The sequence below is a fragment of the Platalea leucorodia genome (assembly GCF_965183815.1).
Source record: "Platalea leucorodia genome assembly, chromosome: 3".
NCBI classification, from domain to species: domain Eukaryota; kingdom Metazoa; phylum Chordata; class Aves; order Pelecaniformes; family Threskiornithidae; genus Platalea; species Platalea leucorodia.
Window position 1 is genome coordinate 838,112 of NC_138825.1, and position 15,296 is coordinate 853,407.

General features: G+C 49.5%; 1 protein-coding gene across 1 annotated transcript in view; it reads left to right on the forward strand.

Moving 5' to 3' along the window:
- KIZ (kizuna centrosomal protein) overlaps positions 1-14,328 on the forward strand; it is a 50,466-nt gene extending 36,138 nt beyond the window's left edge. The window contains exons 12-14 of the mRNA XM_082307062.1: positions 4,622-4,709; positions 12,289-12,332; positions 14,175-14,328. Coding sequence (XP_082163188.1) covers positions 4,622-4,709; positions 12,289-12,332; positions 14,175-14,278 — 236 coding nt within the window. The 3' untranslated portion in view covers positions 14,279-14,328. The remainder of the gene's footprint in view (positions 1-4,621; positions 4,710-12,288; positions 12,333-14,174) is intronic.
- Positions 14,329-15,296: the final 968 nt, after the last annotated feature.

The following is a 15,296-nucleotide window of genomic DNA, read 5'->3' on the forward strand; positions in this document are numbered from 1 at the left end:
TGAACGAAATTGTAAAAGCTGACACGAAAGCTGCTTTGACCCATTCCGCCTGCACAATGAATTCAAAGTTGAAAAGTGTAGAGTGTTTTTAATTAACAGTGGTATCACAGATCCTTTGCTGGTGCTGAGTGCAAGGAACAGCGCGTAGGGAAAAAGGCGCGAGGAGAGCTGTGTCGTCTGGGACACGCCAGCTCTGCTGCAGAACTGCTGCAATGACTGGGGTAAGAACTTTCCAGTATTAACGTCCCAGCTTGAGTTTAAAGACTGAGTTTTGTCGAGCTTGTTCGGTTGTGGCTGTGCAGTCCGGGCTGGCCGCTCAGACGGAGCGGATGCTCAAAGCACCCCACCCGGGCAGCGTCACCCCTGCGCGCCTGCCTTGCTCCTGGGGCCTCTCTGGAACACGAGAGCTGGCGTGCGGTGAGGCCGCTCCTTCCAGAAACCGCGTAGGAAGAGACCATCAAGCAGACGGCATCTGCCTTTTACCCGGCGTAGCAAGAATGGACCGAAGGCGGGCGGGAAGGGAGAGGTGCTTTTCAGCAAGCCTGTGTACGGCCCCGGAGGCATTACAAGACGGCCGTCAGGAGCCGCGCTCTCCAGCAGCGCTGTCGCAGCCCTCCGCTCGCCTCCGCTTCTGCTTCCCGGTGCCGCTGCTGCCCGCTGAATGATTTCTATGGCGCTGGCAATTCTTCTATCCGAAGGTTTCAGTCTGTACGCTGCTGTTGTGCTCTAAACCCATCTTTTTTTCTTTTTTTGCCTCTTCTGCGCTCAGTGCATCTTTCTTGCCAGGGCTATCGTGTTCTGCTGTGTGCTTAGGGGAAAATGTGTATTTGTGTTTCACGCAGCGTGCCTCTCGCTGTCACCGGCCTGCGACCGGGAGGGTGCGCCTGGCTCTTACAGCACAGCAAGGTAGATGCTTCTGGCAACACAAACGACAGAAACACACACATCCCCCAGAATAAAAGCGACTTTTTGAACTAAGTTGCATTTAATCTTAAACACGGTGATTGGTTTTATGAAGGAAATACACTGATCTGCATAAGGGTTTTATGGCACGATGCGGGTCTGTCAGGAGCGAAGCGCTGAAGGGTTTTCTCCCCGGCAGCCCATTCCTTGTCTCTGCTCTGCCCTGTCCGTTGCACCAGTCGCTTGTGCTTTCTCACAACGGTGAAGCAAGTATTGCCGTGCGCCCGGGTTGGGCCGGTTTTGTCACCGCTGCATGTCTGCAGCCGAGACTCGTCCTTTCCCCCACCCTCCAATGCGGCCATGTTGTTGACGGCACGGGATTAAGCAGATGAGTGGGGTAAGGGGAGGTGAGAGCCAGGTGATCCCTCGGCACTCAAAGCAGCAGTCGCCGCACACTGCTCACGCGTTGTCGGAGGCTTTGCGGGTGCCGTAACCCAGAGGAATCGCCACGGCAGGCTTTGCAGGGAGGCGAGCTGGTGGGCGAGGAGTTGCTAGAAGGATCTCCCGTTGCTGTAGGGTGCATAGGATGTAAGTCAGCATGAAGATGCTCGAGGGGAACGACTGGACTAATTGGCAAGGCAGTCTGGGACTGATAGCCCAGCATTGTAGTATAATTGACAGGTAGGGCAAAGCTGGGCTCCGAAGGGTTTTAAAGGTGAAAAACAAGCAGTTTGTGTTACTGCCTGATGTAGTGAAGGATGGGGAGCCAGTGCGGGCATGGAAAGCATGGGGGAATGGTCTTTTGAGGCTGGTATGCGTGCAAAGCCGTAAGGAGAGCTGCACGATGGCAGTGGCCCAGCCCGAGTTTTGGTAGAGCTGGCAAAGACCTGGACTTTGAAGTGCCAACTGGAAAAGTGTGGCGGGTACTCCTGGATCAAAGACGGGCTCCATGTCACCGCCCTGAGGGATGGAAAGAGCATTCAATAGCAACAGAGAGAGTTACTCGTGCACAGGTAGAAGCACTTCCCCGAGTTTGCAGACATGTTCCTGCTGCAGGGGACCCCATCGACAGCAAGCTAGGTATCGGGTCCCTGCTCTGGGCTTGAACCAAAGGGAAGGCTTTGAGAGGCACGGATCGGATGCAGCTGCTTAACCAGTGTGCTAACACCCTCTGAAGCTACCATCCGCTCCGGAAACGCTCTACCTGTTGTGGTTGGGAAGGAGGAAAAGCGTTCAGTCCATTAACAGACTGTAACGAGGTGGATGTGTCCCTCTGCACGCGCGGGGCTGCAATGGGAAGGGTGCTTAGAGCTGATGACTTGCGCGGAGGCCGTTTGCTTCACGTTCTCCTTCACACAAGGAGCAAGCCATGGACACGCCAGAGCCACGTCTGAGGGCACACGTAACTGGATTTTGAACGTTTGCAGAGCCTCTGGCCTGTGGCGTTGTTAGCCGGGCACAGCCCGCTTTGTGCAAGGCTTTCTCGAGGCAGAGGGGTGCCCTCCTGAAGCAAAGCCTGCTCTGTCCCCAGGCAAGCAGTGAGCGTGTAATCTCGGCCGCGTTGTGTGTTGTAGTTTGAATCTGTGCATGAGGAGCCCTGAAAAACATCCTGTCCTGGTTTCGGCTGGGATAGAGTTAATTTTCTTCCTAGTAGCTGGTATAGTGCTGTGTTTTGCATGTAGGATGAGAATCATGTTGATAACACGCTGATGGTTTAGGTGTTGCTAAGCAGTGCTGACGCTAAATCAAGGACTTCTCAGCTCCTCGTGCTCTGCTGACTGAGAAGGCTGGAGGTGCACAAGAAGCTGGGAGGGGGCACAGCCGGGGCAGCTGACCCAAACTGGCCCAGGGGCTACTCCATGCCATAGGACATCATGCCCAGTATAGAAACTGGGGGAAAGCTGGCCGGGGGGCTGCTGCTCGGGGACTGGCTGGGCGTCAGTCGGTGGGTGGTGGGCAATTGCACTGTGCATCACTTGCTTTGTATATTCTATTATTATTATTATTACTATAGTATTTTATTTCAATTATAAAATTGAAATATCTATCTCAACCCATGAGTTTTCTCACTTTTACTCCTCCGATCCTCTCCCCCACCGGGGGGGGGTGAGCAAGCGGCTGTGTGGTGCTCAGACGCCGGCTGGGGTTAAACCACGACACACACCTATGTTAAGTGCTTTACTGCTGGAGTGAAAAGCAGTTTCTGGGAGTTCTGAGTTGATGACATTAAATTAGCTTTTTTTTTTTCTTTTTGCTTTCCCAAAGTAATGATGTACAAACAAGTGTGAATACCCGTTCCTTTGTGGTCAGTGCCTTCTCGGCGCGTGCCCACACCGCTCCCTCTGCGGCTCTGAGCTGCCGTCCGTCTTGCACGCAGGATGTCCTCCGTGGTCTCCGCAGGTCCCTGCTCCTCTGCACACGTACATCGCGGGGAAGGGCCGGGGTTCCCCTTATCTTCCTGCTTTGCTTTTTTTTTTCCCCCCCCCCCTTCGTTCTTGATTTTTCTTTTTTCCTCCATGCGTTCTCTGGGAAGCGGTCAGACTTTGTTCTGCGAAGCGGCACGCTGCTGCCAGCGCAGCTCCTGTGCCCGAGCTGCGGCAGCTCGGCCTGACGCCGGACGGGCGCCTATCTGGCACCGCTGTGGGAGGGCCTGGGGCCGCGCAGGATTCCCCCGCTGAAAGCCAGGGGCAGAGCGGCGTGGTCCGCCGGGGCGGCCGGCAACCTGCGCGGCCGGGTGGGAAGCAGGAGCGTCCGAGATGTACAGAAATACAAAATTGTCCTGGCTCGGAATGAAGTTGGTAACGATCAGGGCTTGTTTATAATTTCAGCACTCTATATCTATAGATAGATAGATGCAAAGTAGTCTTTTAAAGTGGGATTTGCATTTGAGCATCACGTTCTTTGGAAATGAGTACAAAGATGAGCAATTGTACAATTCCAGTGAATGAATTCATTTACCTCTTCTTGTCCTCTTCTTTTCTTTTTTTTTTTTTTTTTTTAATTTTAAATCAGTCTCTACAGAATGGAAATGAGATACACAGAGGGGGGAGAAAGGAAAGAAAGGAATGCGTGGATAAAAGATTTTGAAAGAGTTGGGTGTTTGACTGTTTAAGTCCTAAAAATCCCAAGACTTGCATCTCCCAAATGCAGCTCTAATTCAAGAGAATGGTTGAAAATACTGATGTGTCAAATAACATTATAGAACTGTAACTATCCAAAATAATCTACATTTAAGGGGAAGGACAGTAAAAATAACCTTGCCTCCTGATTAACTAAAGTAAAGGAGAGCTCAAGGATTAAAAAAAAAAAAAAAAAAAAAAGAGTAAAAAGACCCCAGAAATCCTTTAAGTTTTGCTTGAAGTTGCCATGATGCAATACAGCTCTTGGAGCCAACACTCAGATTCTCTTTTTTTCTAAAATGAGGTAAAACGTGCAAAAATTTCACTGTTCACAAGAAATCACCATCGGGTAGCTTAATTTATAGCGAGGGAGTCTTGTTTTCTCGTGTTCTTTGCACCTGAGGGCGAGCAGGCACTCCTGAGGCGGGTACCACGGCTGCGCCGCGCGCGCTCCTCTCGACGCCGTCGTCCAACCGAGAGCGTGGCCGTTGCGCGCGCCGACGGGGAGGCACGAGCGTGTTGCCGCTGGGGCCTGCACGCTGGCCTACGGCCCAGCCCTTGTTACTTGAAAACTTACGCTCCGTGTTTTTACTTGGCAGGTTGGCATAGTCCCAAAGCAGAAGCAAGCCAAGAGGTGCATTCCGAAACTACTTCTTCGTCGAGTGAAAAAAGTCCTCCCTTCTCAAGGTAAAACTGTTAAATCCTTTAACATTTGAAATGCTTCTGTGGAATGAGAAACACCGACAGAAAATGACTGAAGCTCCGATTCCTTTATTTTTTCACTTGGTCTAGGGTTAAGGTTCATATTTATGTTTATATAATAAGCATCTTAAACTTTGGTACACCTTGGAAAATATTTGTGCCAAAGCCAAGTATTGTTTTGCAGCTGTTGTTTTGTCATTTTAAGACTCAATTGACATCTCAGTGAACCACAAATTAGCGTGTACAGCTGCTCTCAGTAGGGCTACTCAGGGGCCAGACAATAGCAGTTGTCAGGAGAGGGGCAGACATAAAACATAAAGTCTTCACCAAATAAAGTGGTGGGTTTCTTCTCCCTGCACCCGGGATGTAAACTAGCTGTAACTGGATAACGCTTTTCAGGGGCTCGGGGGGGGTTACGTTTGATACTGGGGTATTTGTAACATGTCTGTCTTGCTTTCAGACTGAGTATGTTTGTTTAATGGCCTCACATGTACCTAAAGGGGGCAGTTTGTTCTTTTTAAAAAAAAAAAAACAGAAAAAAGAAAAAGAAGTTGGTTTGTAGTTGTTTGTTTTTTGTTTTTTTCTAAACCGCAGCAGTCCCCTTTGGGTCCCTGCGCAGTTCTGGTGGATGTTCCTTGTGCTCTTCTTTGGCATGTACAGTCGTCAAAGAGCAGCAATCAAATTAGTGGCCAAGAGGCAGCAGAAAATAGGATATAACGCGGCCATCTCATGAAATATTGCTGGGCTTTAGATCCTTATCTGCCCTTGTTCGAACAGCCCGGCAAGTGGGTGCTGCTGCTACGCGGCTCCCGGTCTGAAAACTGCCAGCAACAGCACTCGGGGAGAGACTTTAAAGCATTTTGGTAATTTTTTAACTCCTCCTCTCTACGCGGCATCGCTGTCCTGCTGTGGCTTTTTTATGCTGTTACTGATGAGGTCAGTTTTGCCAGTGGTGTTCTGCATTTTGTGTTAAAATCACAGTATTTCTGTAATTCTTCAAGTCCAGTAAATACGAGCTGTAACGCAATATTGATGAATGGCATTCATGCTTTTGTTTAGGATTAATTCTTATCGCCTTATGTTCAAACTCCTTTTTTATTCTTTTTTTCTTTTTTAAATTTTCTGAAACTTTGATGTTCCAAATCATACTACCTAATGCTGTGAAATGCAAGGGTGCTCCTAGAGATTAATTTTTCAATGTTAAATTTTAGTCGTTCACTGAAGCCCAGGACAGCAGGAGGAGGAGGATCGGACCCTGAAGAACCTGCTTACAGGATCACTGCTAAGCATCTGAATAAAATATGTATCATTTACAAGGAACTATTTCTTTATTTAAAAAAAAAAAAAGCATCCAAGCTTTTTCCCCCTTGGATGTTGCACTGCTCGCTAATAATGCGTTCGGCAACTTCTGCATTTTTCAGATGCTGTTCATATGGCGTACGTGTTTTTCGCTGTTTTTTTCAAATTCTTATTTGCAATAGATTTTTTTAAATAACTCACTCTGCCCTATAATGTCATGCCTTTCAGTGCTGAGAAGCAAGCCCACTTCATGCGCTGATACACGATGGTGCTGCTTTAAAAAAAAAAACAATCTCTTACAGCGGCTTAAAGTTAGTTTTTCTAAACGCGTCAGAAATAATGCAGCCTTCTAAACACGAAGTTGATTAACAGCCCGCGCTTTTGGGCGCTCGGCGCAGAGGGAGGCCGGCAGAAGCAGCGAGCACGACGGAGGAACGGCGAGGGCGGCCGGCCGCTTGCTTGCGGCCAGGACGCGGTGCGATTTCTTCGCCGCTCCCATTTAAGCGCGCCGCTTACCGCAGTCACTTCTCGGGCTTTATTGCTTTTACAAGTGGTCTCGAAACCCGCTACTTGAGAATAAACATAACTGCGTGGCGCTGCCGTGGTACTTTTTATAAATTCTTCTTTGCTCCGTTTTGTCACTGAGCTGATGAGTGACCTCGCGAGAGACCCTGCTGGACCTAAATAAAAAAAATGGCTTCCTCTGATGTCCTCCAGACAATAATTATGATGTGCCAGTTAAGCCCAAACTACAGCTGAGGGATTTTACTTTAAAGCAGAGGCTCGGGCGCAAAAATGCATTTATAGCTCTTTGTCTGGCACCTCATTATGTGTGGGCCTGATTCATTAAGTAATTGGTTTGCAGTTGTTTACATGAGTATTAAGGCTTTCTATTCAGCAGCCTTTGAGAGATACATTGTGCAAATGTTGCATGTTATGAATGCGGAATGAGGGGCCGGGGCCCGGCCCTATTGGCTAAACACTGCGCGCTGTTGAAAAGCGAGAGAAAGAGATTGGGTGCTGCTTTGCATAGCAATGACTTTCTTAATAAGCTTTACAGATTAATACACACAAGCTATAAAAGATGCAAAGAGATACTCTTAGCACATTTATACATGCTCATTTCACTATTATGGTACTGGAGACGGGAAGAATTGAGGGCTTTCATATTCGGTTTTTCAGTGCATGTCTTCAGTGCATGAGACTTAATAGAATCCGATGTTTATTGTATTATAAATCACGGGGAAGTAGGCAGATCTGCAACAGTTTATTATTAAAGATTCTTTCAATGTAAATCTTTTTCTGCCATTGTATTTCCTACAGCAAAATCATTTTGTGGTTGAGTGGGGATGAAAGGCATAATGTACGAAGGAGTGAGTCTTAATAGGAAGCTGCTCTCCGAGTAAAGACCACTTGTTCCCTTTTGTTCGGAGGTGCATGCCGGAGCTTCCTCCTCTCCCGCAAACATTGTCCTGCTCCACGGCTAGCTGCAAAACTACTTTTTCCTGGCTTCAGTTACTTTACCGAGGGGATATTTACACGCACGGAGATGCAGCTTTCGGTCGAAGAGTTAGCGTTTTGCAGGGGAAAAGAGCGTGTTAAATTATACGGTCACTTGGGGGAAAGGTATCAGAAGTCAGGGCTGAATCGCTCCGCCGGAGCGGGCAGGAGGCGATGTGTGTGGCATTTCGTGGTCCTGTAGCGATGGAGGCAGCCAGTGGAGGTCACTAGCTTTCCGGGTAATTCCCAGTTTTTGATGCAGGCGGTTTATTTTTCTTTGACTTGTTTGCGCTGTCTTGTTTCCAAATAATCTGGAGATTAAAGATGCATTATCGACTGAGAACCAAAGAACAATTTTAATTTGTCAGGACATAAACACGGCGTAAAGTATTTTAAACTTTGATTAATCTGTCTTCTGGAAGTGACCCGCTCTGGTCTCCGAGGGCTGTTTTTCAGTCGGAAGCCGTCTTTACCAAACAGAGATGTAATGACATGCAAATAAAAGTTGGCAGATTATAATTCATCCTGTTAATTATTCTCGAGGGCGATGCGGAACAGCGGGCGCCGAGGCGGGCTGGCCGTCGGGGGGCACTCGGGCCCCGCGCATCCCCACCGCAAAACCAGCCCCGAGGCTGCCGCGCCGCGGGGGACCCCGGCTTGGCCGGGGCTGCCAGGGGAGACCCCAGGGGGGAGCGGCGCGGGGTGGTTCCAGACTCCCAAGACGCACCCAGAAACCGGCCGGTATCTGGGTGTTTTGTACTCCTGCCGGACTTCCAGGTGTCAAATCACTTCTGCAGGAAGCTGACTGGAAATTCAAGTGCATTTTTCTGATGTTGCTGATATTTCTGTGAGCTTCGTTTCCAAAAATCTTAACATCCAGCTGTTGCAGAAATAGTAACGTGGTGGTGGCGATGCTCTGCGAACACTGGTGAGGGGAGAGGCGACATCTGCCTCAATGTGCTGCCTTCGTAGCACAGAGGGACGCGTTTATTTTTGCAGCGATGCCCTCTGCGCTCCCGGCACAGTTTCATCACAGCGCTGCGATGCAGTCTTTGTGTTAGCGCTTTCTCTAGGCAAGAATATTTATTTTTCCTTCAGCCTGCTATATCTAAACAGAGAACGGTCTTGAATGTAGCTCGATATAGATCTTTGTATCCTAAATAAAGGTCATCCCATTTGCAGTGTAATTACTTAAATTCAATATTATCACTCCAATTCTGGTGTGATGAATGGATTTTTTTAGTTTATACTGACTTGCCAGGGTGGGGGATACTTCTGCGATGCCCAATTTCTGGTAAACGGTCAGCAGAAAGCGACAGAGGTGCCGGGCTTCGGCAGGAGCCGGCGGGGAAGCGTGTGGTCCGGAGAAGCTTCACCGCTTCTCTCGCTGAGGGTGAATAAGGACCACCCTGCGAAAGAGAGACGCTCGATGCGTTCTCCGCGGCGCGCTGCCTCGGCGACGCGCGTGCAGGGCGGAGGCGGCGGCCTTCGAGCCCCTGCCGAGATCAGCTGGAGCATCGGTGTTCCCGAGGCCGCTGCGCTCCGCGTTCCGCTTGTTCTTCTGCTGCAACTTGGCATGTGGGTGGTGGTTTTGTCTCTTGGGCTTGGGTGGGTTTTGTTGGTTTGGGGTTTTTTTCCCCCTTTGATGTTTGGGTAGTTTCCTTTCTGTCTTGTTTTTTTTGTTTGGGGTTTTTTTTTTGGCAACTGGGTGTCTTTTTTCCCCCCCCTTTGGTGTTTCGGTGTCTTTTTTTCACTTGGCACTAAAACAGAGAGGTTCAACAGGTGCTTTAGCAAAAAGATACTCGGGCTAAAGCAAACATTTTCTGCTCTTTTTCACTGAGCCACCTCTCTTAACTTGGCTCTTGTTGGTCTGGTATTTTCCTCTTAATATTAATTTTCTTTATGGAGGGAAAAATATTTTCTTGGAGCTTTTTCATTTCTCATTGTTACAGCATCTTCAACACAAAAACCCTGTTTCATCAGAGTGAAGGAGAGATTAAATGGCCCTTTGAAGTTAAACTGGTTCGGGTTTTTTCTTTGTTAGAGCCTGGGTTCAGTTTGGAATTATTTTAGGGAAGAAGCAAATGTGTAAATGGATATCGAGGGGTCACGACGGGGGATTAGTCCAGGCGGTGAAACTGGCCTTAGTTCATTTATGCTCCTAAAATTTCTCCGCAGAGGTCTGTGTGGTTATTGTGTGCTCAGTATACCAGATGATAACGGTCATGATTGAATTTGCCGATTTCTGAATAGGAATGTTTTGCAACGTAGAGGTCTTCTTGCATCTTATCAGCCTTGGCTAACGCTTCACACACGATTCAGGAGCTTTATTCCCCATTACAAAGCTATCTTGCAGCATTTTCCAGGCTTGGTTTGGCGGAGCTGCGATTTCCGATCGGGCCTGTCTGAGGTCCTAGCTCCGTGTTCCCCAGCTCCCCATCCCTCTCGTTACGGACCGCTGCTACCGCCCTGGGCTGCTCTGGGAGCGAACCCCACTCTGCGTGCGGTGGATTGGCCCTGGGAGGATGAACCCCAGCAAACAGACGGGTTTTGGTAGAACGCAAATGTCTGTCTGCCCCCCTCTCCTGTCAGCAGTGCCCTTTTTCTTCATGGGCAGCTGGGGCAGGAGAGGGAAGGTTTCCAGGCCCTCCTACAGCCGCGGCGGTCTTTGTCCACCGCAGCTCCTCCGTGAGACCGCCGGCCTTCAGCCGGACCTGGGGCACCTCGCAGGGGTTCACGTTGTGCAAGAGGCGGTCCTCGGCAGGGCGGAGGCTCTGGGCCCAAACGGCCAACGCTCTCGTGTCTGACCTGGGGCTCGAACCACGGAGAGACGTGGAGCAAAAAATCACTTCTCGGGACCTCCTGGCGCGGCTGAATAAGGCAGCCCCGGCCGCCTCCCTCCCTGGCAACGGGAGGCGAAGCAGGCGGTGGCGGCGGCGGTAGCTGCCCGATCTTGTCTTGCTGAACTCCTTGAAGATAAAATGGCTCTCGTGCAGTCTGCCACAGAAGTCACCTCTCAATTTGTAGCTCAGCAACAAGTGGTTTCTCGCTCTACGCCCAGGGGAAAAACAACGCAGCCGCCGGAGCTGCAGCCTCTTGAGCACATTTTTATGGGCCAAGCCTGGGATACGTGGAGCATCTCCTGGGAAAGGCTGAGGGTCGCGAAATCTCACCAAAGCAAGCGGGAGTTAGGGCGTTCAGCACGTTGCAGGACTCAACCCGGAGGCTCTGACTTGAAATACTCGCTGGAAATGCTGTCGAGTAAACGTATTTGAACGAGAAGTTGAAGCGTAATGCGGTGTAGGGTTTGACTCCGAATAAAACGGGAAGGCGTTTGGATGGCATGCTAACAAAACGTCAGATAAACATTTGAAGGCTAACATTTTAAAGTATTTTACTTAAATAGTAAGTTAATAATCAGTTATGTCACTGTTAGTACTCTACTAGCACCGTTACTTGTTACTCGTACTTAAGCCGCAGTTTGGTACCATGGTTCAACCTGGTAGCTTGGTTGAAATGTTCTATTGCTGGGAATTTTTGTATGTCTGCGAAGAGGGAGGCTGTGCGCTACCGGCATTCACAGCTCATAGAACAGGAGCACGACTTCCACAGTATGAGCTTTCTCTTATTGAAAAGGGAAGGTTGCTGTAACACAGGCGGCTGTAACGTAAGGGAGCTTCCCCCGCTTTAAGTTTAGCTTTCCAGCTGCAGTCGCAAATTCTTACTGAATACAGCGGTGTAAGACGAGCAATGAATCATCTCTGCTTGCTTTTTTTTTTTGTATCTCCTTCACAAATGCCTCCGCAGTAGTAGTTAGAATATTTTTAACTCCCGGCTTTAAGCAATTACGTATTAGCTGCCGTGTCTTCAAATGGAATGCAGCAAACGGTATGAAATTTCTGACAGCTGATTGAGTCCTGTTTTGACTGCGGCAACAGCTTCAAATTGCAGCTTGACATGTGCTTATATTTTACTTGTCCGCACAGTAGTGTCACAAATATCTCCTATTTGATCTTCCTTATTAAAATCAACTGAAGCTTTATTTTTGGAGCTTATTGCAGGATTGTTAATATAACCGTTAATTCTCCTCCATCATTGCCCCTACGTGATTATTTCACAGCAGCGACACAATACGCACGCTGCACACAAAAGATCAAAATGATCCCAGCTTGTTTGAGAGATTCAAAAGGGCCTGTGATGCTCTAGGCACAAGAGCAGCCATTTAGCAGAACAGAGTCGCAACCGCACACACATCAAGGTAGATCAAAGGCAGCGGGGAGACGGCGCGTTTGCGCGGGGCCGGGGCGAGGCTGTGGGAACCCGGGAGCTGGGCGGGAGGAGCGGGCTGGCCAAGGGGAGCGAGGAAGTTCAGGGAGCACCGGGGGGGGGGGTATTTTTGTTTGGATTTTTTCTTTACTTGCTTTGCATTATCTGGAAGGCTGCAAAGGATAGACGGAGCTCTGATCCTTTGTACCCTTAATTCGCTGCCGGTGTAAATCGGCGCTGTTACCGAGGAACGACTCCAGTTCACGCTGCCTGGACATCTGGACCAGTGTCCCTGCTGCGTGTTCATTTCTCCACCTTTTAGAAGACATAAAGGTGAAGAAACCCTTGATAAAACACTTATTTAAAAAAAAGAAAAAGTAGTTACAGAAGTTACTGATATTTTTTTAAACCATCTCACAGGTTTTTTTAAAAACGTCGACTTACATTCTGCTAATTTTGTGACATTGTGCTGATTATTTGAAATCTTTCTCTTTTACAGGACTGAAACCAGGAAGAGAATGGTAACCGCTACAAAGTCCAAAGGTAAGAAACCAATGTTATGCTATTTAAAATCGATTTCCTTCGAAGTGCAATTTACATTGCAGAAAACCTCTAGGGACGGGGCTAGGGAGCCGTGTAAAACGTGAGCACGAGGAGAGGGAAAGCGCGGGATTTCCCCGTCCCAGCCCAGGGGCCAGCCAGGGGCTGACGTGACAAATCCTGGGGCAGGGAGGACGTGTTCCCCAGCGCACGGGGCGGGGAAGGCGCACCGCTCTGTGCATGCGATTCGGAAGGAGCAGTGACCTTTGCTTCAGGGTTTCAGTCGAACGGTAGCAAACAGCAGGTAGGAGAACACCCGGAGAAGGAAAAACCTGATGTTTTCTTCATCCTCCCTTTGAAGCGGGGGTTGCAGACGGGGGTGGGCAGCAGCACGTGTGTTTTCCACGGCTACAACAGGTAAGCGCGCAAAGGTGCCTGCGCGCCCGTGGGCGTGCATCTGGAACGCTTTTTTCCCAGGAGCAAGCAGGCTTGCTTTTAAACCCGTCTTTGGGCCCTGCGTGTTTTCATTCTCGCCCGCCTTTCTTTTTTCTCTCTTAAGCACCGTAACACCCACTGGCGCCTGAAGTCTCCTCTATCGGAGCGTCCCGTCAGCGGAGTCGGCGCCGGGGGCCGGGCGCTCTCTGCCTGGAGCTCAGCTCTGGGAGCCGCGCAGTCCGGGATGGCGCAGGGGGTGCTGCAGAGGTGTGCCGCCTGCGCCGACGGACGGATGCCATCGGCGATGGCTGCTGCGGTGCCATTTGAAGGGCGCGCTCGCATCCCCAGCCCGTTTCCTTCCTTCTCCGGCGGGGAGGTTGGGTTTTTGGAGCTTTTCAGTGCGTCCGTTCTCTTCCCACGCGTTCAGCTGGCGCCGCTTTGCCGTTCCCGGCCAAGGCGGGCGGAGGGCAGACCTGCAGCCCGGGGGGCCGGGGATACAGGATGAAAGATGCAGCTGCTGGGTTTGTAGATAAGATATTTATGTAGCTTGTGCCATCAAAAGCCCTGCGCACATTAACCCTGCCGCAGTCAAACATGAGCTGACATTTCTGTGTGCGGTATGACAGCCTTCCTCTCCCTGTTCCCGAGTCTTACGCCTCATTGGGGGCATCGTGGCTGTTGCGCCGACTTCGGACAGACAGCAGCCCTCTGAAGGGGGTCTGGACAGACAGACAGCACAGCTCTGTGGGTGACTGCGGGCTTGACTTACGCTTCCCCACGTGCCACGCTCTTCACTTTTTTTCGTGGGTCAGATGGCTTTACATACTGGGGAATCTCTCAGGCACGCCGAAGTCAGATGCGATTCTGGTTATTTCAGTGACATCGTTCGCCAATTCCCAGAGCTGTTTGTTAAAGCCATGCAGTTCTTTGAAGTCAGTCTTGCCTCTATTGGATCCTGTCACAAAGTGGTGATTTTTCATTTGTGACATCATTGCCATTTTTATGCCAGCTCTGTGATGTCATGCTCCAAGTGTGACTTCACCGCCGGGTCAAGTAGAGGGAGAAAGTGGAACATAATAGACAAAGCTGCAATTCAGGCAGCAGCTGGTCAAGTAAATTGCTTGGAGTGGACATGTTCTCTCAAGCTACCTTGAGGAACAATGAAGTGGGACCTCTGAATGAGCCCGCTGTTCGGCCAGAGCAGCTCCGCCAGCGGAGACCCGGACGCGGTGACGGCACGCTCTATCGGAAACGCACACCTCAGTCTCGCAGCCTCCTAAGCTCCGACCTTCTCCATGAGCCGGGGGGCTGTCTGCCTCCGGAGAGCTGTGACATGATCACGTCGGTGACATAAATGACGTAAACGTGGAAAAGATTTTATAATTTTTCTTTTTTTCTTCTCACCCTCAGCTTTCTGGGGCGAATCCGACGACAGCAGCTCCGAGATTGAGGCTGCTCTGCGCCCACAAACTCACAGCACAGAAGCAGACGAATTTGATGACTTCTACGACTAAGATTCCCCCGCTCGCTTTTGGGCAGAAATAAACAATACCATCTCCTACATCTGGAGAGTGCCGCTGTCTGAAGCGCAGCTCATCGCTTCATAGTCAAAGAAAGTTTAGATACAAAATAAATATAACTCGGTGCCGTACATGGCCTTCTCTTGTGTGTGTGCCTTCTCTTGTGTGTGTGCCTTCTGACGTTTCGACGACGGAGCGAGATGTGGTTTTGAAAAAAAGCAAGCCAGCGTTCTGGGTACGCATACATATGCTGCTCGGGGTGGGCTGGCATGTTTGATCTTTATCTTCTTCTGCAACAGATCAAGAAGAAGAAATGCATAAAATGTACATTTCTAATTCAGCACGTTTTGGAATAGAGCGGCATTTACATGTGGCGAGCCCCTGTGATTTTCTGCTTTTACTTGCTTTGTAAAATCCACGCTGGCGTTGCTGTATGGACATCACAGTAATTGGATGACTCTAGGAGCTTCATGCATTTTTAATTTTCTTCTTTTAATTCCTTTTATCTAAAATTAAGTTCATTAAACATGAGATTTTCTTTCGAAGGGAGAAACCAGGGGACATAATAAAAAAAAAATCTGTTCATAATTACGATAAGTTCAAAAGCAAAAAACAGCACCCCAATTAAACTCCGCTGCAAAGCAGAACTGCATCTTTGAATACAGGCACCAGCCTTTGGGCCCGGTCCATCAAAACCAATTTTAAAATGGTAACAATATTCAATTTAATAAAAAGAGCATGTAGTCTGAGGCAAGCTGGAGAACATGAAATAAAAGCTCGCAGGAGGCTTCAAAATGAGAAGGAGCCCTCGGTCCGGCTGTCCGCTGGCTTGCCTGATCTCGCGGGTTTCGCTCTGGCGTTGGCAATGGTGCAGCGCTGAACGTCCCAACAACTGGAAATCAGCGGCACGAAGGATGGGGCTGGGCGAGCGCAGGACCGGGGCCGATGTCCTGTGAGACAGCTAGGCTCGACTATCCGACTAAAGCTGGGCTTTACTGACAGCTTTAACGTC